We start from the raw sequence: 27,443 nt of genomic DNA on the forward strand, positions 1-27,443 counted from the left end.
AACTTTTTGTTTTATTATTGTTGGGACAAACTAGAAAAGTTGCAGGTAGCGAGGGACCCAAAGTAAAGGTATGCACAGGGCTACAGCTCAGACCATGCAATTTCATTCACACAACTCTCCAATGGAATAAAGGAGTTGGATCGAAGGTTATAAAAATAGACCATTTACAAAAACATATCTACAAAGACAATTCAGTTGCAAAATGTGGCTAATTATTTTGCTAACAATTATTTTCAAAAGACTCTTTTGAAGAAAGAAATGTACAATCAAAAAACAAAAAAAGACATTTCACAGTTTAAAGTAGAGAACATATGACTATGCAGTCTCCGGACGGAAACCGTCACTACACAGTAGTTTCATGTTTCCACAGGCCGGTCTTTACACTGGCTGCACTCTCTGTGCTGATTAAAGGCACTGCCTGTCCGTTTTCTTTAAGCGTGCCACCATTTGGGGTGTCAAGGTTGAGCCCATATGACTTGGGCTGGCTCTCTAGTTCATTGCTGTTGGGCTGCTTCACAGGACCAGAGTCTTTACCTGAGCTTGACGCTACAGTTGCAGCCACCCGCTCAGTTTCAACAGTTACCACAGTCCCATTCCCCAATGTGCTGCCACCTCCTTTATCAGAGTAACGGGAGCGGCGTGGCAGGCTCGCACTGTCACTGCTGTCCTGCTGCAGCTGGCTCTGATGCCGCTCCCTGTAGGCCATATAGGCGGCCCGTCGGCTGTTACGTGCTGCTACGTCATAATGGTGGTGCCTCCTGTGGGGGGCGCCCTGCACACTGCCTTCCACGCTGGTTGGCACATCATAGGCATACTCTCGCAGTACAGTCAGACGACTCGCCCTGTGTGCCCGGGCTCTGTTTTTGTGATGCCTGCTTGCGTGTCCATTTGTGGCTGTGGTTGTATTGTTGATGTTGTTCATTGGGCGGAACTGAACTTCAACTGGTGTGATGTGCATTTTAATTTCATTGTCTAGTGAATGCTCAGTCAGGCTGTTGTCCAAAATGGCAGCACCATTGGCCGTTACTGGTGCTGAGGCAGACTTGCACTGTGCTGCCTCTGCGTGTAGATTGGTCAGCTTGCTACCATGGGTGGAGTTGCGCATGCTTGGGGCACTCTTATTTGTGTAGGAAGAGTCTGCGCTGCTATGGCCACACTTTGTTGACTCTCCGTCTGCCTTACTAGCAGATCCTGCTGTGGATGTTATTGCCATGTCCGGTTGAGGCAGGAGGACGTCCTCTTGTGCAGAGTAGGCTCGTCTCCCGGAGCAACAAGCCTGGGACCAATAGCGTCTCATATCCTGTCTGTTGACACAATGATGTGCCACCATGAATGCCCCCAGCGCCAGCGCAGCTACCCCGAACAAACAGGTAAAAGCCAAGTCGTATGGGTGGTCCTGTGACACAGCCATGGCGCCGAACACCCACAGGGCTGCATATAACCCGAGTGCCCCTGCTGCACCCATTAGCTGGGCAGAAAAGGTGTGCTCGTTCTCCAGAGCAGACAGGGGCACTGGGTGTGGAGCAGACATTAAGGAGGACGTTGCCTCGTGAGTCTGGAGCTGGAGGGTGAGTGGATGGCAGTGGCTGCGGGGACCATCTGGCCCGCCTTCCATGTTGGCTGAGGCCAGATGCTGCTGCTCTTCTGTTGGCTCCTTGAGCTCATAACGGCGCTCAGGGTGGCGCTGCAACTGTAGTAGGATGCTGAGGAAGTACATGCAGTCCACAAAAATGATGAATCCTACTGGGCCATAAAAAGCCCCAATGCTCGGCTCCCATGCCATCCAGCAACTACAAAGAGACAAACAGACAAGATCAATCGATCTTCTACTCATCTTCATCTGTCATTGTCATTATTTTATATCAAGAAACTTTAAATTATTTTGAAAAACTTTATATTTAGTTTGTACAGTAACTGTCCCATTACATTTAATAACATTGGCTGGATTTGTCTTGCTTGCAGGAAATTAATTAAACTCCAAAGACTTGAGACAGATACGGGCCGAGATTTCTCAATTAGTCAGCCACATTGCACAATCTAAACAGCTGCCACCGTAGAGAGGGGGGTGGAGGAGCTCACTCTGAACTGGCAGCAGTTGCTTGCTGCTTGGATGTACATAGCATTAGTAAGCCCCCATAATCAGAACTTTGGGGAATAAACTTTCCGTACACCCATTAAATTATCCATTATTGACGAAAAAAGTAACACAGGCAAGCTGCTCGATCAAAAAGCCAATTCCTCCTGAGGACAGAATGTAAGATCTCATGGGCTCAGATATTTCCTTATTAAATTCTACTGATACTGATAAAATTACAACATTTGCACAAGGTCATAATGAGGAACTGCTGTCTAGACAGGGACAACTTACTATGGTGCACTGGTCCGACTTCCGTAGTTTTTGATGTTGGCTGCTGCAGTGATCCCACAGACGATGATGGGGATGCCTCCACCGATTAAGTAGAACCTTTTGGAGAGAGCATAGAGAGGTGGTTCTGCTTTAGTGCTTCTGTTACTGCAGGATGACAAGCAGCCACCAAATGGGCACAGACGTCCGACGGTATTTCAGGCCCTAACACTGACACCATGTGGCTGTTTCACCACCAAACACAGCACTTATCACAATAAAAGTGTCGCCTGCTCTATCTTACCTATGACTAAAGAGAGAAGAGATCACACACTTTCTGGTCTTCCTAAAAGCATATCTCTAAAAGCAAAAAGAACTTTTTTTTTTTTTTTTCCCGAGAATAGTTAGGAACCACAGTATACTCGAAAGTATACTGACATTACAAATGGTTAGATATTTGAGACTGAATGTTATCATTTAACAAAATCTATACAAGAACTGTGACTGGGAAATAAATACAGTACCAAGCGCAGAGTGTAAAAACTGTCTTTAACTACACTAGATCTAATTTTGGGTTCACAGACAGAAACATGAGAGCAATTTACAGACATCACATGACATCTGAGGAGGAACATCCAGTAAATACCTCACATCACCAGCAGGAGGTGCCAATGTGTAATACTATTGAAATCCAAATTCATTATCAATTAAAAGGTGGACCTACTGTAAATGTAGCAGTATCATACCTTAGCATTGGCCGTGGTGGTGGAGGAGGCTCATCCAGCTCTTCATAACGCTTGGCCTTGCGTGTCACCTGTTTGTAGATGTTACGTGCGGTCACGCCAATCCACAAAGCTGTAGCCAGAGTAGAATAGTGCAGCAAGATACCCACCTGGAAGAGATTGCAAAATGAATCAGTTAACTAACTCAGACAAAAGTGAAGTCACTGAACGTGGCCCGAAGCACCTGAGAGAAGTATTATCTGCTAACTACCTAACTACTCTAGGTGCATTACATTGGTCTCCAGTTCCACTGTCAGGAATCTTGGAGTCATATTTGATCAGGACATGTCCTTTGTCCCTCATATAAAACATATAAAAGTCTCCAGGACAGCCTTCTTTTACCTACGCAATATTTCAGAATCTTACTGTCTAAAGAGGATGCAGAAAAACTAGTCCATGCATTAGTTATTACTTTAATTCACTACTATGAAGATGTCCCAACAATTCTCTGAAAAGCCTTCAGTTGATTGAGAATGCTGCTGCACAAATATTAACAGTAACTGGAAAAAGGGATCACATTTCTCTTTATTGGCTCCCAGTAAAATTCAGAATAGAATTTAAAATCCTTCTCCTAATGTACAAAGCCCTTCATGATCAACCTCCGTTATATTTCAGAGAGCTCACAGCTCACTTCGCTCTCTGGATGTAGATTTACTTGAGGTTCCCTGAGTTTCCAAGAGTAAATTGGAAGGCAGCTCTTTCAGCTATTAGGCTCCTCTTCTACGGAACCATCATCCAGTATCAGTCCGATACTGGCGCAGCTTTCAAGACCAGGCTTCAAACCTTCCTTTATGACAAAGCCTACCGTTAAAATTGTAAGTTTCAATTGCTCTTTTTCTTTTAGTTGAGCTGCTACACCTGCTGCTGAAAGAGTTACCTTTAGTTATTACACACTGCTACTCACTTCCCGTTGTAACTATTTCACATTTAGAAGTACCAGGTTCCAATCACTAAGTTTTCTCTCTGTTTTGTCTGTATTTTCCATGGCATCTTCTATTCTCCTGTTTTTGTTCTCTCTCCTTTACGCTTGCCCTCACTGTCTCTCTCTCTCTCAGTGCCTCTGCCCCCCCCCTTCCCTTTAACAACTCCATAAAGCTTTTGGTCTAGACCTGCTCGATGTGTAAAGTGCCTTGATGTATCTTTGTTATGATTTGGCACTATATAAAAATATTTGATTTGATTTATTTGGGTGATATTTACTGAAGCAAATGAAATGCAACCAGTCACCTCCATGAGAATGATTAAATGCTCCTGTTGTGCTTTCTGGCTTCACCAGTAAAAATAAAAATGCTGGAACGCAGTAAACAGAAGGTAGTCTTTTCAAGACATTATGATCATTGAGCAAATTTAAAAGATGTCAGCATCAGCCTGAGTTGAAAAATCACCCTATGAGATACTGCTTTATGCCAGAGAGGATTAAATAAATAAGCAGTAATTTCTTTACAAAAACTCTTCATCCAGGTTCTTTGTGCGATGAAAAATTAATGTGTCTCAGAGCACCACACACCATAAGAGGAGGTGTGGGATTGCCTTTAGCCTTGGAAATGATCTACTGTATCTCTCTGTGTATCTTTACTGCATTTCCACAAGCTTCATGAGTGGAGCAAACTTAGCCAAAAGGCAACTATTTCAACTTCTTTTCCCTTGAAAACATCTGAAGCACTTGTTCATTTTTTACTGCTGACGATTAAGTTGGGAGGAGGCAAGCCGTCACAGCAGGAGTGTTGGAGGTGCGCGGGTGGTGTATACTCACTGCTTGGCAGACGCTTGCATAGCGTATTTGATTGATGCCACCTACAAACACCCCACAGGTGAGGGAAATGTGGAAGCAGAGGTTGACCAACATGTGCCAAAACTTGCGACTCACACGAACAGACCTGGAAGTGAAGGTACACAATGTTATCAAATTGAAATGGAAAGAGGCTGATTCTATGTATCAAGATCCTACACAAACATAATTTTTATAATACAAATAAACAGTTCTACATACATCATCTCATGCTCATCATCAGTAAACCTCAGATCATAGTCTCTCTTTGACATCACAAAGATGAGAGTTCTTTATCTTCTTAAGCTTGTTCAATTCAAAACAACTACATCATTTAAGCCATTTATATTCACTCGTTTAAAATTCAGCAGAGCGAAAGGGGACTGTTTGTAAGTAAAATATTTATGGGAAAAACAAAAAAAAAAAAAAAAAAAACCCCAATAAATTTTGCTGTTCAAGTACTTGCCAATAAACAGCAAAACACAAGTGGAACAAAAATAGATAAAAGCTCTTACCTGTGATGGTAGATGTAGCTAATAATAATGGTGATCAGACAGAGGAGGAGTATAATGGTAGTGGCGTAGATGACGGGGTGCAGGGGCTGGATACCAGGGGAAAAATATTCAATGTTGCTGAGGTCCTGTAAGTAAGAATAGGTGTGATCCAGAGGTTATGTAATGTCATCTCACATCCCATTCCACTCCCTAATTTTCCCACTCAACACATGATCTTGAGGAGGAATGAACCAATCAAATAAAAGCACCATGAGGAGGCCATAGTTGCCGAGTGAGTTGCAGGATATGGTGGTAAAATTGTCATGATGGCCCAGGATGCGGCAGCCGTCACTCTGCCATCCCCCCTGACCTCCCACCAGGCTGAGGTTCCAGGAGGCAGACACGGCATCTGAGCCACGGGCAAACCGCCGCAAGGTGATGTTGATTGGGGTCCGCAGGACTTGCAGGGACATGCCATCTGATCCACATCACAGACACAGGCGTATAAGAACAGACAGCAATACTGCTTTCAAGTTTTCATTTCATTGTGTTATTATGTGTGACAGTTAAGCCATATGGCAATTTGATTCCTCTCATGCTTTGAAGTTTTGATTGCTTTGAGGCTTCTCTTTTTTTTTTTTTTGCATAAAAAGTTAACATTTATGACAATAAAAAATTTTTGCCTGACCTATCTTTGCCATGATGACAGGGGTTGCCACGCTCCTCCTCTTCCCTCCATCAGCCAGTTGGGAGGAATTGCCTGTGGAGGGAAAAAACTTGCCATTGCGGAAGCCCAGTAGGTGGAGCTTGTAGACTGTGTCCTCTGCCTGTCCAGGGACTGCAGTTTGAGTAAAGAGAGACTGAGGAAGTTGCAGGGATGCCTCCACAATGGTGCTCTATGGGGCAAAAACAACATAGAATTCAGTGAAACAAACCATATTTGGGCAGTTGTCATTTAATTTTGTTCAGAACTTAAGGAAATTGTTTTATGTGCTAACAGTATGTAGACAAATCCAATTCCCATAACAAACTCACCCTTAATCATTGCGCTAACAAAGTCTAATTATCTCTGGGAGGAGCTGACCTTGTGAAGGATGCTGGAGAAGGAGCTGGTGGTGTTGCATTTGAAGGTGAGCTGCCGGTCCTGGCCTGTTGTGCGCTCGGCGCTGGGCCTCTGGAATAACATGCAGGTCATGCCGTTCCAGTCACTGGCCCTGACACTGTGGGCCTCGAGTGCAATGTTGGGGGAGGTCTGGAGTCGCAAAGGAGACAGTGAATGATGATACAAGTTCTCACAAAACAGAATATTCAAGCACAACATAAGAGAATATTGTTGATGGGACTAACCAGGGAGAAGACTTGTGCAGTTGCCAGACGGTAGGTGGCAATCTTCTGGAGGCAGGCGATGATGCGGGAGCAGGCCATGGCTTCCCGCTGAGCCATCCACAACACCCTCTCGTCAGCCAGCATCAAGTTGCTGGCCATGCTCACCACCACCTCACCTAACTAAGGGGCAGCAGATTGGCTCGAATGAATGTATGAATATGCAAAACATCAAAAGTAAATCAAACTGACTAAGCAGATAATTAATATCACATTCTCTGAGGGTGGTAACATAAGAGTCTTGTTTCTATCAACGAGCAATAAACACATGCACACGAGGGAGAAGCTTGACATGGGTCATACTGTTCTAAATGACTAATGGAAACATATTTCAAATGCAATGTTTCTCCACTGGCTTTCAATATGCTTCATAGACTTTGGGCTACTTTCCCACACCACTTAAGACATACTAGGAACTCCTTCACTTTACTTTGTTTCAATGTGTGTTCAATGTTCCGAAGGGCATAACAAAACATCCTTTCTCATTACACATCATGTCAGCAAACAGCTGTTGAGCATTAATCTATTTCTTTTTGGACAAGGTAATAAGCCAAATGAGTGTGACACAATCTGCAATCAATAGAGGCTGGTCCTGTACCTTTATTGAGACTTTTATTGCAGTACTTACATCTTTGAACTTCTCAACAAATTTGCCAAACTTCTCAATCATCTCAGCAACAAAGATAATGTCCATCTTGTCAGAGAAGTTTGCAGCATCAACAGTGTAGACCAAGAGACGTCGAGCCCTGGGAATCACGCTGCTCTCATTAAGAGGCATCTATAGCATAAACAGATGGATAAAAATTAGGCTTAAGTGAAGGGTGATTTGAATGAATAAAGGAAATCTTGACAGGGAAAGGGAAAAGACTAAAGTTCCAAGTCGAAAAATGACGAGACCAGACACAGACCTGGTTGATGACATAGAGAAATCTAGTGACATCTTTTTGGAACTGGCAGCGGGAGTAGTCATCTTCTGCCCACAGCCCCTCTCGATCACAGTAGCGCCATGCCCGCTGTTCTTCACCTGAGCTACCCGAGTAGGCACCTGCGCTAGATGGAAGTCTATTGCATGGGAGGTAGGCTCTGATTCCCGCCAGGGTGCGAGGCCACCTGGAACAGGCCAAACCACATCAGTCTTACTATTTCCATTCCTGTTCATTTGTTTAACATAATTCACATATTTTCTCGTGTCACATGAGCCAGAGTTTGTATCATATCACTAGCAATGAATTGATATGAATGATGGATATGGCTATGAAAACATTTCTACATTTGGCCACAAGGGGGGGGTTCAGTTTGCTGTGCCTTGAATGTTCTTCATAAACATGTTCACACTTAAGGCACCAGTCAAAGGTTTGCACACAGTTTCCATTCAAATGCATAGTAAAGTGTGTTCCACTTCAAATCCCTTCTCAGGAAGGGGTAATTTATATTTTGAGCTTTAATGGAGTAGGTCAGTCTTGTTAAATGTGCTTCTACTAACCTGAACTCTCCTTTGTTGTTGGAAATGCGCTCAGGCACACAGTACTTGGCAGAACTCTCTAACACCACAATGTGGACAGTCCTGGTGGTGTTGCCCCTGCTCGTCCGGATCCGGCACTCCCAGTTCCCAGTAAAGCCAGGCTGGATGTTTGAGATGGTCAAAGCACTGATGGGAAACATGAAGGAGGAAAAAATTATAGCAATTTCATATATTTCTGCAGAACTTCCAGCCTGATGATGGTTCAGTACAGTCTGAAAAATTATGATTGGAAAATCAAAAGGCTGATAGTTATATAATGTACTTTCAATTACACAATAAGAGAGATTGTCTTCTGAAAAGAAACTGAACTACAAAGATGTTTCCCCAGATTATACTATGAGTTAACTTAAATATTGTCAAACCTTGAAATCAGGGAGCAGTTCTGCACCATGCGCTTTTCAATGAAGATGCCTTGGGCAGCATCAGGTTTCACCATGCGACCATTCTGGTACCACAGAACCTGCATATCCTCGGCCACAAAGGAGGCCTGACACTGGAAAGGCAGGCGGTCCCCCTGAAAGACCACCTGACGCTGGGATGGAGTCAGTTGGAAGGAGGGCAGCTCGAGCGGGGCATCTGAATATATCACAGTTTAGGAAGAGAATGAGTCAGTTATTTCTCACAGAAAAATTATTTGTCACAGATCATTTAAAACACCATTTATTCTTGATACAAAGCCACATTGTTTTAGCTTGCATGTGAGTCCAAAAGGGACACATAAGAACCCCTGTCTTGAATCCTTAAGTACTATTTGCCATTCATGTCAGGCCACTGGCTCCTGTTGGATCTATGCAGTGTATTTCATAATTGCTCACTGTGTTGAGTGCCAAACTGATAAGATATGAGCAAGTACAAACAAAGGCAAGGGTGGCCTGGGTGGCCCTTCTCTGATCAGTCATGTCATAGTACAAGCCCCTGGCCCCCAGACACGGATCTTACTAATACAAAAACAAAGAAATTAAAGTGACAGTGCAGCATTTTGACACAATCTGTGAAACTACTCAACATGACTTATTTCAACCTTTTAAATGCCTGAGAATGGACAGACAACACATCAGACAGTTTCACTGAGATGATAAATTATTCTTTTTCTGGGTGAGATATTTGAGCTCTTCCTGTTTATTTTGTTTGTGTGTCTCCCTACCACAGGTGATGAGCTCTGGCTTAATGGAGGTAATGAGTTGACCCTGCAGAGACTGGGGGTAAGAGCACTTGGTGTTCTTTACAGCAATGTTTTTCTCTTTGATCCAACGCAGCAGCCACAGAAGGTTGCAGTCACAGAGCAGATAAGGCGTCTGAAACTCCCTGTGGATGTATAGAAAGACATACAGTGGCAAAGCGTTGTGGGGGGGGAGTTTAAGTGACAGAGAACTAAGCATTATTAAGTTCAGTGACAAGCAGCCACTTGCTTGATGGAAACATTAATTATTCTGTCATACTTTATGACTTAAACACAGTCTTAATCGCATTGTGGATACATGCTAAGTATGCAGATGTCACAATCACACTGGGCTATTTGATTTTAGAGCACAGCGACAAACTGGCTCCTTATCATACTTACAGTGACTTCAGAGACAACAAGCTGTCAAAGGTTCCTTGAGCCAATGAAGAAAACATGTTCCCTGAAAGGTTTCTGGTGGGGCGAAAATCACATAAGAGATAAATCATAAGTAAAGTTTGTATTAAATCCTATTACAAAAAAAGATTCATTTAAAGTCAATGACTTACAGTCTAATCAGACTAGTTAGGCCCCTGAAGATGTCAATGTTTAAACAGCCGATGCTGTTGTTGGACAAGTCTCTGAAACACACAGAAAAATTGGTTTCTGGATTATTTGTTCCTCATTTGAAAGACAACACAATCCCTTTAATACCTGCAATATCGACAATTAGCGAGCCACACATTAACATGCCTTGAAAACTAGATCACGAGAAAAAAAATGTGAAAAAATTAAATAATGTGTAAGTTTCTGAGACTTTTTTTTTTTAAGTCAGGATCAACTGAAGCAGGTTGAGGCAAGGAGCCCAAGTATTCAGCTGACAGGTTTCAAGGTGATTTTAAATCATGCCTGTGTGGGCCTCAAGGGAAACTTTCACATCAAAGGCACAGTGGGAGGTGATTAATCACCTATGATTAACATCAAGTACGTCAAACGTGTGTTTCTCCTCTGGATGTGACCCGACATGAGGTCTCTTGTAAACATCATATAGAAGTGTCTGAGACTCCTGACGCCTTGCAAAAGGACACCTCACATGGAAAAGAAGATATTTCCTCTGAGAATCATGCCCAGTGTGCAAACATGAAATGAAATGTCTGCAAAGAAGAAACATTCCCTGGAATCTCTGTGTCAGCTTTAACACTGCACCTTCTGATACAAAGCACACAAGCACACAACTTTCAGTTACTGAAGAAGTTTGTTCTTTTATTTAAAAGTGGAAAACCTTTCATAGTCCCTATTTCAGCCTCTAAATAGTATTTAAATATAGCCTTCCACAAGGAAAAGATCATTGGTTTAAATGTGAGCAGCTCAGTTGAACCATATGAGCTGGAGACACTGCTCTATTTTAAGACCACAATCAAAAATGGTTGTGTTTTGATAAGCAGTAAAATACCCAGTTTCATTGAAAGAATTAAATATCGAAACTCTTTTCTTCCCTTTTTCTCTTTATTTGCAAAATAATGTACAAATCATAAAGGTATTATGAGGTATTTAAATAAAAATGTATTGGATGGGAAATCTTTTATCTGAATTTTGTCCATTTTAGATAAAAAAAAACAAAAAAACATATGCGTTAGTTACCCACTTTCACTGCCAGTAGACAGTAGGAGTGTGTTAGGATTCAACAGATTGCATTCTGACAGCCCAGTAAGAATATCTGATTCTGGGCACAATAACTTCTCTCCTTTCATCTTTGATTTGGTCTCCACCAAGTCCTGGAGGAAATATCCGACTACCAGAGAGTAGCTAACTTTGTCTGTTGTTCTGTGCTGGGCAGGTCATGACCATTAGGATTTTCGAGCTTTTCCCTCAAACTGTTGAGTACAGCTGCTGGATGACATCAGTGAGGGTGAATGACTAAAATAAAACCAAACAAAGAGCTCAAATGGGCCAAACACTGACAGACTTTTGGGGAACTGCAGCACCACATGATAAATGTCTATGGGCTTGTCATTACAATTTCTACCCGTCATGCTGTATGTGGTCATTTATCCATTTTAAATGAGTACAATATGAGACCACATAAACATTTCCAGACTGATAACATTAAAAGCAATCAGTGACATAACAGTTCAAAGGCTAAGGCAAAGGCATATAACCCTGTGAACGTTCCAATCACAGAAAAGTGTTATGAAATAAAACAAGACCCTGGGAAATTATCTCAAACCATCAGCTAAACTGTATCCTGTTGTGCTTGAGGAATACCATTCTGACATGAAATGATACCTGAAAAAGCACTGTCAGGCATATGCTAACATCTGAGCATTTATGTAATTATTGGTGTTGGTCCTTAAGGTACCAGCTGGGGAATTCACTGTGTGAGGTTATTAGTTCCACTTGGGGGAGGAGAAGAGCTGCCTTTTAGAGGCTTGCCAATTTTTGCAAGCATTGTGTGTCGAGGGAAGGATAACACAAGAAAACTAAGGCGATGGGGGGAGGGAGGGAACATACTTTCATCCTTTTTTTATTGCCTGGATTCAAATACTTTAGTTACAGCTACATTAGGGACTTAACATGTTATTGTTTTCATTCACTTTTACTGTAAAAGGAATCTTTATTTATTATTTGTCATTCAAAACATTGTGGTACTGTTCTGGATCTCACTAAAGTCTATTTTTACATATACTCCTACAGGACAACTGATGTTTGATACTAAAGAGTAATCTCAGACATGCATTTGAGCTGCAGGCATGTAGCAAATTAACAGCATAGAAGAAGGCTTCACTGCAGCGCTTCGGTTGTCGTGGATGATACGAGAAACAAAAATAGCCCAATGTGATTCGGCTCAAGCAGGGGCCGTTCAGCTGTCACTGGAATGCAGAGTAAAGAGGGCCGAGGCCAAATAAATCCCTCCAGTGTAAGAAACAGGCGTTTGAATATGTTAGTACATCTCAAAGCTTGTGGAAATACAGTGTGTGAACTGTGTGTAAAGTTGGGACATCTTTCCCCTGAAGGTGTAATCAATAGTGCACCTTATAAAGAAAGAAAAATCCGACAACAGGGACCAGGTGACTCTTCTTAGATCAGATGTTAGTCCTGTGGCAATGGTGCAAATCTTATGTGGCGACATAATGTGGAGTCAAAAGCCTCTCCTGAAATAAAAATGTACAGGGCACACACCAATAAAGGTAAACTGCTACTCAGGCTGTAGAAGTGGGTGCACAACGTCCTCTGTGGCTGGGGATGCAGCTACAAAAATGACCTTTAGTAGGTCGTTGTGATGCTATCAGGGATTAATTTTAGGCTTAAAATTTCAGACTGTACAAAACATTTACCTGTACAAAAAACAAACAAACAAAAACCCCACAACTGGGTATTGTGGGTAAGTGGCATCTACAGACATTCATCATCTATGCTGCATTATGGGATATATATGATTCAGTGACATTGGTGCTTGTCCTCTTTGATATCCTGTGTAAACAATGCTGTTTGGATGTCATGATATGGAGAAATATGATTTTGTAAAGCTTGGGTAATGATTCAGAAATGTCTTCTAGGATGCAACCTCTTTTTAAGATGTTGATACCAAAGCTGTTTAATGCAACAAGACGTATCTCATTGATGTGTAGATGCCACGTAGTCTAAACTTCTGCAGCAATGAGATGAATGTGTTCAAATAGCATACCTTAAAAGTAATCTTGATGAGGGATGTAAATTAGTCTGGCTGGAGTACAGTCATAGATAAGGACAAGATTGAGAGGCATACGCAAAGGCATCCCAGAAGAATGTGGGGCAAAAACCAGAATAACCAGTACATCTTTTTGTGTGTCCCACCCTCATTAAAAAAAAAGGCTGGATAAATTTGTCACTGCAGTGCTTGATGAAGTCTTCTGTGCTTACATTCCCGGAGTCCGGCACTACCTCAATATCCTTTGCTTGTCTTCTCCATTCTGTGCTCAATCCTCTTCACAGTCAAGTGAGTGACAACTACCCTTAGAAATTAACTGAGATGGGCGGTGCGGACCAATTAAAATTTGTTACCCTCTGGCAAAACCAAACTGTGCTCTGGAACAAGCATTACCAAGAGTAAAGTTGCAGATCAGTGATACGGAAAGTCTTTATGAATAGCTTGTGTGTGGAGTGAAATTTTAAAATTTGGAGGACATAGGTAAGCGTGGATCCATCTGAGAGTGGCGTAAATATGCATCAAGGAGGAGGAGAGATGGTTGAAGCCTGGTCTGAGCCAAAAAGCTGACTGACTTGCTGTCTTGCTTTTGCTGCTCCACAGCAGCAGCCAAGCTCAAGTTTGTATTGGCAGAGACTGGGCACTGTCGGGTGATTCCAATTCTTGCTGTTTTCTTGCTCTCTCGCTCTCATGCACGTGTGCACACACGGACATACACACACACAAAAAAGGGAAATGCACAACTATACACACAAGTACACAGTCTCTGACCTCCCACACTCACACATTGCATATCCAAGATGGACTCCAGCTTTCTATATTTTCTCCAAAACAAAATTACCCTCAGATGATATTCATGGATACCACACACAAACTCACACACACTCACATTGACATATCCCCTTCTTCACCCAGTTTTTTCCAAGCGGGTGAAAGTGTATAAGGCCTCATGGTGTCCGCAGTGGTTTCTGGCAGACAGCCAGACAAAACAGGGCAGTAGGAATAGACTTCTGCTTGACCATGCTCCGTGATGGACACTGGATGCACCATAGACTTGCTGGATAACTCCCAGAGCATTGCATTGCCAAAAGAAAAACAAACCCCCCCCCCCAAAAAAAAACCCGCTGCTTTAGACACACTACATACAATCACTCACAGCTGACAGCGATGAATTGGGTTCTCACTGACTTACATGTCCAACAGAACATTTACAGAACAAATGGCATCTCTTCAGCAGCAAAAAAAAAAAAAGTAAAAAAAGTTTATTCAAGGGAGTACTCAAAAATAAAAAGATGGAATTTTGATTGAAATCCCAGAGGAGCAAGATGAGAATGTGTTTCATACACACACTTGGAGAAACTGCAGCAAAGAGACAGTTAAGACAAGTTCGAACACTACTCACAGTCTTTTTAGTGTTGGCAATCCAAGAAAGGCGCCTGGTTCAATACGACTGATCATATTACTGCGCAGGTCTCTGTGGAAAGAAACAAAAAGAATCACAGATCTTACACGTTTCAAACAGGAATAGAACTACCAAAATGTAACATTTGCTAATCAGATAATTATTTTCTAAAATATCTTTTGATCGCAAATGACTTTTCCTGCATTCATTTGAAAATAACCTAACAAACAAAATGTGATTCCTTTTCATGTTTGTATTAATTTAGTCACCAAAAGATCTTTTTTTTTTGATGAACTGACTGACGGCAACTCATAACAGGAAGGTCAGAACAATTGAATATTTAAAGAACATTTAAGGAAACCTTTACATGACACTGAGCCCAAGCAGCACATATTTCAGACTATACTGTCTTTTTAAAAAGTCAATTTCATTATTCAAACATCGAATATGGTTAACACACATTCAGTCTTTTGTCCAATAAAAACATCCAGTGCACTATCCACCAATCATTATTTCATGACAAACCCACGATAACACACATTCATACCCAAACACCCCCACCCCTCCCTTGAGGTTCAAAGGCAAGGCTTGCTGATCACAGAATTCCTACAGTGCTCACCTGCACTGGCCTAGTCACTCATTACAACGGAGGTTCAGGCGGCGCTCCAGTCACCACCTGAACCCACACAAAGGGCCTCTGGGTAACTTTGATCATTTGAAGTCAGGGAGCTGTCATCTGAAGAAGGGTAGGTGGCCACAGATAAGTCATAGACAAAAAAATCTACAGCCAAGCTTTGATGTGAGTGAGCGCAGGTGTGGTGAGGGAGGTATAAGAAGGCAGGGATTATCCTAACTTGAACCTCATAACCAGTGAGAGTTTATGCTGTGTACAAAAACATAATGAGTCTTTCAATTCACTTGTCTCTGCTGAAGCTAATTTATTTCAGTGTAAACTTTGCTTGGAGCAGCAAGTGTTACACTTGAGGTAAACACAATAAGCTGCTCCTGCCCTCAGTAAACTGATGAGTCAAGAAAAAAGGTCTTCTACTCCCAACACTGTTTGACTTACTATTCAGTCATGCAAGGCACAAAACTAGCTGAAAACATCAAAGAGAGCAAAAGGTAGGAGCACCGGTCATACTATGACATTATCACTTTCACTTTTGTTCACCTCACACGATCCTTTCCAAATTCAAACTGTTGGTACAAAAGTTCAGTTTAAAGCTCTGATTTGACATTTGCTTCACAGATCAGTCACGCTGGTCAACATGAAAATATTCACTGCGACGCAAAACAAAACAAGTTTTGAGCAAAATATGAGCAGTTAGAGAGAAATAGATGCTGAACCATCTGTAACTGCACTTCACAATCCAAAGACCGCTGACCACACATGACCTGGCACATTTCAAATATATTTGCAAAGAAAAATGCCAAGTTTTCCTAACATGCTTAAATTGAAGTAGCTGGCTGAATACTGTCAAATATGTTCCAGTACAGTTTTTGAACTGGCATTGCACCAGTTAGTGGTTTTGCTGGTCCTGCCATTTTAAGGGACACACAGAACTTCTTCAAAGGTGTTGTTCGTGCTAAAATTAAAGCATATAATATTGGATACAGTTCAATTAAACTCCTCCTCCAACCAGCGTATGTACATATGTATTAAGTATACATACACAGAGAGAGAGAAGCAGAGGGTGAAAGAGCAGGAGAAAGTTTCCTGGCATGAGGTTGAAATTTCCATAAGAGAGAAACTAGTGGTGTTAAGCAAGCCTCCAGACGATTAGAATGATGGATGACTCTGTTGAGAGATAATACACCCTAAAAAATTCATAAAAAAAAAAAAAAAAAGATATTCTGAACTCCAAGTGAGACTACATAACTAACAGGAAGCAATTACAAGATAATAGCACTTTAAAATCCCTTCATTTTATTATATATTACATTGGAAAGGTTGCTCAGTTTAGCCAGTGTTTGCTGCTTAATGGCTGAAGTCAGACCACACCAGGTCAGACTGCAGCAGCAATATTAGTTAAGGTGTATTAAATTCAGTGGGGGTGATTTTATTGCTTATGATTTAGGCCCATCTACAAAGTGACGTTTCTGTTTTTCAAAAAAAAAGAAAAGAAAAAAAAACAAGTCCATTGTCTTGCTTTTATCCCACTTTTAAACACAAGCACTAAAGCAATGACCGTTTCAAACTAGCTTTATATTTATGTGTAACTTGCTCACACACTTAGTTCCACAAGTATTGTACCAAACATGAATGGACGACAATCAGCACTTCAGAAACACTACACACTAGGGCAGTTCTCCTCACTCGGTTTGCTACATTAAGCATTCCTCCACAGCAATGGATTTAGCAAGGCATTAGCATGTTGACGGTCGCCTTGCTTGGCTCCCATTTCTATGAGCTGAGTGATAATGGGGATTGTGTGTGGCTTATTTCCAAGCAGTAACACCTTTTGCCCCGACAAAAAAACAGCGGTCTCCACAGTTACTATGCAATTTCACAGAGTGCCAGATAGGCGTAATCGATTCTCTAGCCCTTTCTGGCACCCACAGCCAGCTGCTGTTTCAGTCTTCATACAGGCAGTCCAAATGAGGGAGTTTCTTTGTGGCCAGAGGGGAAAGAAAAGCTGTGAAGGTTGGGGCTGGGGCAGGGGGGCTCGCTGGTGATGGAGAGCCTCCGTGCATTCAAGCAGACTGAAACAGCATGTTTTTTTTTCCTTCTACCAGATTTGGAAGGGATAGAAGGAGAGTACGATTTAAAGGAGGGGGGGGGGGGGGGGGGGGGGGTTAGATGCTTCAGCCTGCACTGCCTGTGTGGGAATGGGACTGTTGACACCTCTGACCTTGGCTTGGTCTCATTACAATGACAAAAGCAAGCAAACCATCAAGTAACGTCACTTCACTGGTAGAGGGTCGATGGGAGTGGGATTGGGTCTGTGTGAGGCACAACAGCAGCTGCTTTAGGAGGTAAACTTGCCTGTGGATTGATGCAATGACAGGCCGAAAAGAATTTACAGCCAAATCAACTGGCCATTCAGGCATACAAGTTCCTTTAAGGCTTTCTTGGTGGAGAAAGATCAAAGCTTTTTAATGCATTCAACAAGCTGCCTCTTTCCACAGGATCCAGAAATTAAAATCCACGCTATACCTATCACTCTAGTTAAACAATCCAGCATGCCAAATATAAGCAAAGGTAGAAGTATGGTGGGTGAAAAATAAATCTACAGAGGATCAGTGACCAGTATTTGAATGTCAGTTTTCTTGCTGAACTTGTACTGCAAGGCTGCACGTAGACATTGTGGCCTCATATACTGTCTAGATCTCTGGTCGTCTTAACCAGACCAAGAAGAATGACAGGGGAAGCATGCCCTTAGAATTCCATATCAATGCAGTCATGTGTTATTGTAGCCTTGGGTAAAAGCACAACCATTAATGGTCTGGTTACTTTATCTGCATGAAGCCATTCCTGGGCGATAAATCACCCATGGACCATATGTGCAGACCCACAGCCATTTTCTCCATCTCTCTGGACGAAGGAAACACGGGTGATGGCAACCTCATCTCAAAAGGCAGAATCATGCAGCATGGGCATACCCACATGTACCAATTAAAGTCTTCACTGCGTGCAACTCATTTCTTTCTCCTCTCATCTATTTGGCACATTTTTTTCATATTAAGTCCAGAGACTTTCCAGACTCGCACAACTTAATTCTGGAGAAGTACTCAGGTTATCTATCCCCAAAATACCCAAGCTGCTAAATGTCGAGAGTATGTCAACAGAGAGAAACCAACCAATACTAGGGGGCTCTACCTATAATTAGCCTTTTCAAATCTCATCTCCTGTCGACCACCAAGGACTGATATACTTGACTGAGGCTAAGTGCTGTGTGGATGCCTTCTCATTTTCTATGACCTGGTTGTTCCACTGGCACAGGGCCAAAGTGTGTTCTACAAACCTCCAGCTCCACAAGCCAAAGCCTTCTTTTTAGAGTGATGAATGACTCCTGTTAATGCGTTTGGGGATGCAAAGTGAAACAGAGTGAAGGTATTTGACTAACATAAGATCCATTGGTGATTTTTCATGTGTACACACAACCTAAATATGGAAAAAATAACTTGTTAAAGATTTGAATATTTCTTTTGCCCATTTGTGAACCAAAAGCCATGCAATCCATCACCAAGTCATGTTTTACTGTTACCATGTTTTACCAAAATAAGATTTGTGCCCATGCAAATCATTATTAAAAAAGTGAAAATGATACTTTGATACTTACAATTTCTCTAATGCGGACAATCCAAAGAAGGATCCATTTCTGAGTTCTTGGATCTTATTGTTGTTTAAAATTCTGTGTGAAGAAAAACAGGTAAAATACATGTAAATGTCAAGAAAAAATAAATATAAAATGTACATATATATCAAAAATGTACGTTGCTCAACAAGACAATTTCTGTGAATTATTTTGTGTTTATTTCAAGAATTTCATGTTTTTGGTGAGTTCAATGTATCTATAGACCGCAATTTAAGATCTGAATCACACAAGAACTTCCACACTCAAAAACTAGCAACAGTGGTTAAACCGTCAGCAAGGAATGTGTTAGCTAAATTGTAAATTGTGAAACTGGATTCAAAAGGATCTGGTGTCTTCTTCAGCAACAAGTGAAATTGTGCTACACTGCTACTTGATGACAGATAATATTTAGTTGTATCTATATCATCCAGCCAGTCTCAAAGTGTGCTGCCAGGAAAAGATCAGAAGAAAAACAACTTGACCCTCAGCCAATAGTTTTTTGGGTTTTTTTTCGTGTTAAAAGGGCTGTTATCTGAGATGTCTTGGGACAGGTACCCAGAATGAGATAAAGCGTCATGCAGCCACCATGACTTCAGCAGCTAAACACATCCTATTCTGACTTGTAGTAACAGTGACTCATAATCACCGTATAAAGTTTTAATTTCACTAGTCAAGAAAAGAAGAAATGCACATCTTTGATCCAACTCAAGGTCATCTTAACTATAAAAAGGAATTGGCAGAAAATAATTTACTGCTCATTTACAGCAGCAATATCTTGAATCGGGGTCACAGTTTTAAAAGGAGCCTACAATTTAGATTTTATTGAAGGGACACACACGTCATGTACTGATGAATTAGTCATTATGTGTACAGAAAAGACATCTTAAGTTTCTTAAGTGCAAACAACGTCATAGCGGAAAAACTGACATAATTTTAATCTTTATCACCACAGAAATAACAGTGTTGAGAAAAATCTTCAAGTCCATGTGTGAATTCTTGATTGTTTCCTCCTTGGATAATAAACCACATTTTATGATCCAGTGTATTCCTGCTGCATTGCACAAGCTGATTCTCTGCGTGCAAGCAAAGCGCCGCTTTCTGCACCCAAGTGCCTGAGAGTTTAAGACTAAATCCCAAACTGGGAAATCAACATTGCTGATTGCCCAGCAGAAATCCCAAGCAGGGACTTGTGGTTTGCATGTTTCTAGCCAGCAGGGAGGGGATGTGGTGTGTGACATACATGCTAGTGGCACCCACAACCCGGGGCCAGATTGGAGCCATTATGGGGTGTTGAGGGGTTGCTTTATTACAGGGCTGGACAGAAGAGACTCATTGGAGAGTTGCTGTTTGGCTCGCTGCCGCTCAGAGGAAGACTAAGTGCACACAAACAGTTTTTCTGTATCCGCTGCTTGTGTTCTAAGCCTTCTGGGGCCTGAAATGGCAGATGTTAGGACGCAACAATGTATAAGACTGTAAATTTTATCTATGCCTGGGAACACATGATCTGATGAAATAGGCAGAAATGTGGGGCTGGCCAAAATTGTGGTCACAAAAGTCTCATTTATTCTGTAGAATGTCTGACATACCAAAAGGATTCATTTACCATGAGGGCTCTGTGAATCTAGGAATGTGGCTCTCAGTCAAGAGAATATAGGGGATGAACAAAAACACAGGAAATCCAAATATCCAGAGGCTCTTATTTGGGAAGTGCAGCAACAGAAAGGAAGGTTTTTTCACATTCAAAAATGAAGTGACAGACAGTCGTGTTGACTTTGGAAGGACTGCGCTGACGACAAATTTTTCAAGGTCCACTATAAACCAAAATACTTACAGTACAGAGTCCAGGCTACTTGCTAAATTATGTAATGTGATGAGGAAGTATGGCACATCATCATAACAACTGCCCTTTGGGAAAAGATAAAACTAAAAGGACATTGTGGATGTGCGGTTGTATAAAGCGGGTCTTTGATGATCATGGAAAGTTTAGAAGGCTTAGAAAATTGATTATGAATTGAAAACTTCAGGTATGGCCACTTGAACTCTTATTTCTAGCCTTGTGACTTTAAGGGTTGTCAAAAATAAATTTGTAAGAAAGTTCTTTGTCATTCTCAGCCCATACATCTTCCCATCCCTGCCCTCTTTCACTCCGTCTGCCCCTTTTCCCCTAAAGACAGGAGTGTGGCCTCGGCACGTTGCACTGCCGAGGCTTCTTTAGACTCTCTGTGACAAAACGTCCCCAAAGCTTATTCCACGACCAATATACATACAGCAAAGCCTTGAATTTGCATGGAGACTAGGGCCAGTTATCACCAGCATCTCCACTGCCCTCAGACTGCTTGTAACTCACCGTCTGCCTCATTACTGTCTGTCTCTGGATGTTGGCCTGAGGTCTCCAGACTAAAAAACTGTCTATGGAATTTCGTTGGGCAAGGCCTAAAAAAAGTTGCCGGGGGGGGAGACTCCCTTATCTTGATGCATAGATAAGACCTGCTTGTGCTCAGGCCAAGAACAAGCTGCAGGGGGATACAACCAATCTCACATCCTGTCTCCTGATACCGATGCTATAAATCTCTTGGACATTTATGGAAGAGCTGTCTCTGAAACTGGAATTTCAACTCTGAGTAACATAAAATGCAGCGGCCTGGATTTCATTTTGCCTTCAAAGTAAGTAAACATGACATTGATGAAGGTGGTCCAGAGTTTGTTTTCACTTAAAAAAAATACAACATATCTTAGAAACCAAAAACATCCGGCTACAAGCATATTATCCAGAACGGGATCGAAGATATGGCTTGGCGGTACACACTCCCCCCTCACACAACACATAGCATTTTAAGAACAAAGCTAAATTGTGCTCGAAACACTTTGTTGACGCTCTGAAAGCGTTCAGACTAAGAACTTCCACGAGCAGAGCTGCAACTCTTCAACAGGTTTTCAAATACCTTTCAGGCTGCAGTGGAGCCCATAAAAATTCTTTCTGGAGTGACTTCTTCTGACTATAGTGGATGGAAAAGTGGGCCTCAGCTCAGGTGGAAAGAGGAAATGATTCGGTGGCTGAGCTGGTGCAATATGCAAGGCTGATTCTTGTAGTCATCCACCACATTCATGTGGCAGGAAAAAAATCTCAGTATGAGGATTCCTCTGCAGTATTTGGATTTATTTAGAGAATAAGGGCCAAAGTGTTGAGTCAAGAGGTGTGTCATGGATTTGCTGAGGTTTTGTATGTCACTGAGGTAATAAGTCCTTAAAAGATATTCACTTGTGTTTGCCCACACTAAAAGGGGCTCCTGCTGTACAAGCTCTTTTTAACCTTTCATTGTTTTGAAGTCATAGACTTTGCAGTATCCTCTTTCCCAGCCTAACAGGCCAAGCTATTAGAGCAAGGTATTTGTCCTATAGTGCTCTGGGTGAATGGACAAATGAGCTTCCCACATAAACAAAAGGATAAAAGAAGTCAAGTAATAAAATGTGCACACACCAGAAGGTATCACAGCCTGAGCTCATGTCTACAAACTAAACTGAGTTGCCTGTCTGGGATTAACTGGGACTTGGGGCAACCTGGCAGAGTCAAAGCTCAACAGACTTGTAAAATGAAAGGTTGTGAACAGACTAAATGCGCAGCTGTCAAGTTCTCTCCTTTGGAATTTAGCTTTCTTCCACAAAACACTGTAGAACTGCTATGAAAAGCACAGCAAAACTCCTTTACACCAATGGCTTTTCCTGGAAAGCGACAAAAACAAATCCTCTTAGGACATACACGATGGCAGGCATCTGTGTTCCCCTTACAAAAGCATTTCAAAGGCTCCCAGCATGACATAGCAGTTTTTTTTAATACTGGAGAGAGCAAACAAATTGAATGACTGATCAAACTCCAAAATCCCATGAGTCTGTGCTCCCTGTGAATCCAAAGTGAGACTGCTCCACCAGGCTATCCCAAAAGCAGTGGAGTCTCAAGGAAACCAGACGAGAACCAGTTTGCACTGCTGTAAAACAAGACATTTTACTGCACTCGGACGTGTCGTCAAACTCAGCATGCTTGCTCTCGCAGCGAGGAAGGAAATCCCTGCTTTCTTCCTGAAATCAAACCTGTGCTGCGCTGTGCAGCTCAAAACCAGGTGCTCCTGTGAATGGATCGTGATTACTCTAAACAAGGCCTGTAAAGAAATTCGAACCGGGTGCGTACAGAAAGCTTAAATATAGCCAGTTCCTGTCTGTGATGGTATGTCAAATGAAACAGGTGCACAGAAATAAATGCTCATGTACACACCCATACAGATAACTCACGCAACCCAAACTTCCCTTCCATGTGTGGCAGAGGTTAAATTCAACCCGTTGTATTTTAGACAAGGCCTACACTGACATGGGAGGACAGGCCAGCTGTAAACACATTTGTGTCATTTCCTCTCAGATTACTCAGGCATGTGGTATCATTTGGAAAGCACAAATGCAGGGAATGCACCACTCAAGGTTTTCTCCACAGAAAGGCATTCAGAGCAGAAGTGGATTGAATAACTACATGCATTTAAACCGCAGGTAAAACAATAACTGCTGTCATTCAGGTCCAGTAAAATAATAGCTACTTGACTGTGAGGCTATCCACACACAGACAACGTTAAAGATATGGTAGCACAAAGAGCCTTCATGTGACACTATCTTAAATACATTTTCTGCCATGTAGTTAACCCAATTATCCCACTAGTTCAATGAGTTCACCTCAGTTTTATGAGAAGACGGGCAAAAAAAATTTGCTTTAAGTTCTCTGAAAAGCCTGTGTTAAAATCTTAATTTGAGAGTTCACCCATGAAGCGGAAAAGAGTAAATCTTAAGTACAAAGACAGCTGATTGAGGGTGGGTGGATAAGTATGATAAATGGAATATGTCTGTAATCACACCTTTGATTGCTGTTTCTGGCAAGGCCTTTAATTAACAAACACAACAAAGCATGTCAACACAAATTGGAAAACTCTACATTGAAACAAGCAAAATAACACTACCCTCAAACTGAGAAGCTTACAAAAGTTTGGTGTGACATTTGAAAGAGGCATTTGCATTTTTCTTGTCAGAAATGGAAAAAAAAATTAGAGCTGTCTGTTTGCTGTGTCACAAAAACACCTTAGGCACACAAATCATCAAATATGTGATCACAAAAACCGAGAAGGACCACACAGAAGGCATTTACTCTCTAAAGACATTAGGATTTTAGTGTAGTGAAAGTGATAACATTTCTGAGCAGACCGCTTACATCCAGGTCACAGTCAACCCCACAACAAGGCAGTGGGAGAGCCATAAAAAAGAACCAGCACACCAACTTGGGCCTTTACAAGTCATAAATCAACACCTTAAATTTCACAGTGCACATATGTAGCCGTTTGACTGTTCCTCTTGTCGGGACTGAATTGTGAGGAGGGGTCCGCTTTAAGACGTTTTTTGTGACAATGGATGACAAACAAGTGTCCAGAAATGCAGTAATGGAAACTGGAAGGAATTCAGTGTCGCTGATTGCGGTTTCTGCTCTCTAATTACATCTTTCTTTTTCTTTGGAAGCTTTTCTGCACGTTTAGCTCAATACTGGTTCATGAGGAACCTGGTTTAACTGCCAATCCATCATGGTCAAAATAAGATGACAATACCTGTATTTGTTGAAAACATCCAGACATGGCAAAAGCCAGGATTAGAGCTCAACTAAAATGTCAGTAAACCTAAAAATCAAGACACCTAAAGGGATAGAGAAAGTAAAAAAATTCTAGTGTGTTTTTGCATGTTTTAGCCAATTACCTGTCAACTATATCTATCTGTACCACTATTTCATAGTAAAAGCTCTGGCCAGCTAATTATTTCAGGATTGTATGAGAGCAAATTTCTGTTTGAATTCATGGTAATGTATTTGGGTAGACAGAGCCTTTGAGGAAAATGTACACGTTGGTGGAAAGCCCAAAGGAAAGGAACATTGTGGCATTGTGGTGGTCAGTGGAGAGGGAGTTGTTGGGATGTTCAGTCTTAAAGAAAGAAGAAAAAGATCATTTTAGAAGTTGCCAGGTATTCAGCTACACCTGGCTACACCAGGCTGCCTAATTTGGATTTTTTCTTCTCATTTCAGGTCCTAAAACCCCAGGCTTTATGCATCCTTGTAGCAACATCTTTATAGTTTGCGTTTGCCTTCAATTCTCACACTGCGATTGTTAATTTCTAAAAAACAAAGTAAGCAAGTTTTTAACATTTGCAGTTGTTACATTTACACACTGCTGCGACATTTTAAAATATTACAACCACATGAATTTGCTTCAAAGTTATGTACCTGCAAGTTGCTGTCAACAAGTTAAAACATGCAAACTCACTGCAAAGGTCTTATCACTCATTACTTCCCAGCCAATCCTCTCCTTTTCTTTCCCTTCCTGGAGTCTATTATTTGCTTTCTACTCCTGCACCCTGCCCTAGTATTCTCATATTTCCCCCTTCGCTCATCACCACCGCAATGCAGAAATGCTCTGAACCCACAGCTTTGAATGTCTGACTTACTAGTTTCTGTAATGAAACTCAGACAACTTATTTGTCTTGTTTCAAGCACTCTGTGATACAAAAAGATCAAAATAACATTAAATCAGCTCTGGCTTGAAAGTATGTTAACATAAGAACACAAAGCCTCAGCGATCTGCTGAAATATTTATTGACCACAATCCATGAGGTCATGAGAAGTTTTGTGGGGAAAATGCTTGTACTCAACCACTTGTGTCTGTTTCGTCCTTTTGGGTTGTGAGTTGGGCCACATAAATGGTCTAACAACTGAGTTAATACCGCGGATGGGTGGGGAAGCTTAGGTTAGTGTAACGTTAATAATAAGACTACAACTGAAACTCAATTCAACCCCAGCAGGCATACTGCAGCCAGGAAAAGGCATCCCAGCCAATGAGCCCTTACATCCATTATAATGCCTTGGAAACACAAAAAGAGAGGCGTCTTCCTGTGTATGAATCACAACAGTCCAGGAAGGCAGGCGGTTAGATTACATTACAGTATGCAGCTGTGAAAGCATGATGTACGGCTGACATGGGACAGACACGAATATAGCTTTAGTGTACGCCTGCCATGCTGTATCCATCTTCTGAATGATGAACACATTTTCTGATGCAGAATTTTGATCTAAAATTTGCCTTTTGATGAGTTAGTGAACTACCTCACATTAGGTCATTTTTTTTTATTATTAGATCGATAATAATCAGAAAAACCTCTTTGAGAGGAATTGAGAATAGTTAAAAAAAAAAAAAAAAAAAAAAAAAAGATGCCTGTGACCCCCAAGTAGAATATTGAACCGTGAACAATAGGAGGAATAGGGGAATGTGGGAGATGTAGTCACAGTCTGTGTCCAACAGTGGACAATCATCGAATATATGAACCCTGCAGATTGAAAGCATAGAGCAGATTTGGGTGGTTGGGTGTGTGTCTGTGTGTGTTTGCACTCACAGTGTGACTGTTTTGTTGGGGAAGGAGTCCGGGGGTAACACCTGATGGAGCTCCATGTTGCTGCAGACCACTCTCCTGTCGGCGGACGGGCTCTTCCCGGCGCTTTTGGAGCGCTCCTCGTATGATTTACAATCAGATGATCCCACCGAGCCTCCGCCGACGCTCAGCAGCAAAATCACAAGCAACCGCAACACATCCAGCCTCATCTTCACACGCGATGAGAGCAAAGGAAACACCGTTCAGACAAATATGCGGCTGAAGCTACGTGGCTTTGTTATAAAAAAGCGGCCCGGGAGCCGGACAAAAATGCGACCTTTTCCAGGATGCTGTTCGGTTCCTGAGAGCCTTCCTCCTCCATTTCTTGCAGGGCTTTCCCTTCGCTCGGCGGCGCTCAGTCCGACTCAAGTGTCCTCCTTTGTTTGCCAAACGACTCATTTATAATTCCCTTCCCATCGTGGCGTGCCGTTCATTTCCTCAAACTCTGCCGGCTCCAGGGATTTTAAAACGCCCAGAATGTTGGCTGGTTACCGGATAAGTTGTCCGGCTGTCGGAGGGGTTTCTTTGTTTTCTACAGCGTGGCTCCGAGTCTGCAGTCATCACAGGTCATCTGCTCAAACTTCAGGAGACACACACAGTCCTTCCCACGGACTTCAGTGTGCCATGAGCCAAACAACAGCCACAAAACTTCCCATTTTCCTGTTTTCTAGACACCAACAGGAAATTACTCTGGGCAAAAAAAAAAAAAAAAGTACAAAAAAAAACTTGACTACAATTCAGTCCGGCGCAAATGGTCAAAGACAGAGTGAAACGCTCGACATCGCGTAGAGAAAAAGGATTTTAGTCTGTGGCAGGGTCTGTTTTAATTCAAAGTTGGAAGTTCTCGGAGATAGTTCTCGGCCCACCGGGAGCGCTCTCCCCGCGGCGCCGTGAAGCAGCGTATCCGGTCTGGATTTCACAATAAAGTTCCCAGCGGAGGCCTCGCCATCACTTGAGTTGCAGATTTATTTATTTTTACAGATATTGCTGAAGCACAATAATACCTGGAAAGCAACTTTACTGAACACTTACATTTATTTTATTTTTTGCGACCCCTGACTTCGACTTCATTTTATTGCACTTTATAGATAATATTTGTGGTTGAATTATAC

General features: G+C 41.9%; 1 protein-coding gene across 2 annotated transcripts; it reads right to left on the bottom strand.

Annotated features, from left to right (window-relative positions):
- On the bottom strand, positions 1–27,215 carry adgra3 (adhesion G protein-coupled receptor A3). Of its 2 annotated transcripts, XM_029526674.1 has the most exons (20): positions 26,296–27,215; positions 18,823–18,894; positions 14,540–14,611; positions 10,022–10,093; positions 9,855–9,926; positions 9,438–9,598; positions 8,656–8,869; positions 8,255–8,419; positions 7,680–7,881; positions 7,400–7,549; positions 6,736–6,894; positions 6,473–6,640; positions 6,077–6,284; positions 5,658–5,866; positions 5,410–5,534; positions 4,880–5,003; positions 3,091–3,236; positions 2,369–2,464; positions 613–1,790; positions 1–546 (listed from the first exon to the last, which is right to left on the bottom strand). In XM_029526674.1, exons 1-20 carry the CDS (start codon positions 26,499–26,501, stop codon positions 344–346), a joined length of 4,002 nt encoding a protein of 1,333 aa, XP_029382534.1. In that variant the 5' UTR covers positions 26,502–27,215; the 3' UTR covers positions 1–343. The 2 variants fall into 2 exon arrangements, with proteins under 2 accessions (XP_029382534.1, XP_029382533.1); XM_029526673.1 differs by having other exon boundaries at positions 1–1,790.
- Between the last annotated feature and the right edge of the window lie 228 nt (positions 27,216–27,443).

This window comes from Echeneis naucrates, chromosome 18 (genome assembly GCF_900963305.1).
Source record: "Echeneis naucrates chromosome 18, fEcheNa1.1, whole genome shotgun sequence".
Taxonomy (NCBI): Eukaryota; Metazoa; Chordata; class Actinopteri; order Carangiformes; family Echeneidae; genus Echeneis; species Echeneis naucrates.

What these genes read in the sequence shown, in the direction of transcription:
- adgra3 (XM_029526673.1), bottom strand. Translation starts at nt 26,501, where the DNA reads ATGAGGCTGGATGTGTTGCGGTTGCTTGTGATTTTGCTGCTGAGCGTC. An exon ending in CTAACTAGTCTGATTAGACT is followed by an intron (nt 9,927 to 10,021) that starts GTAAGTCATTGA and finishes TCGCCCCACCAG; the next exon opens with AAACCTTTCAGGGAACATGT. An exon ending in TTGTTGTCTCTGAAGTCACT is followed by an intron (nt 9,599 to 9,854) that starts GTAAGTATGATA and finishes ATACATCCACAG; the next exon opens with GGAGTTTCAGACGCCTTATC.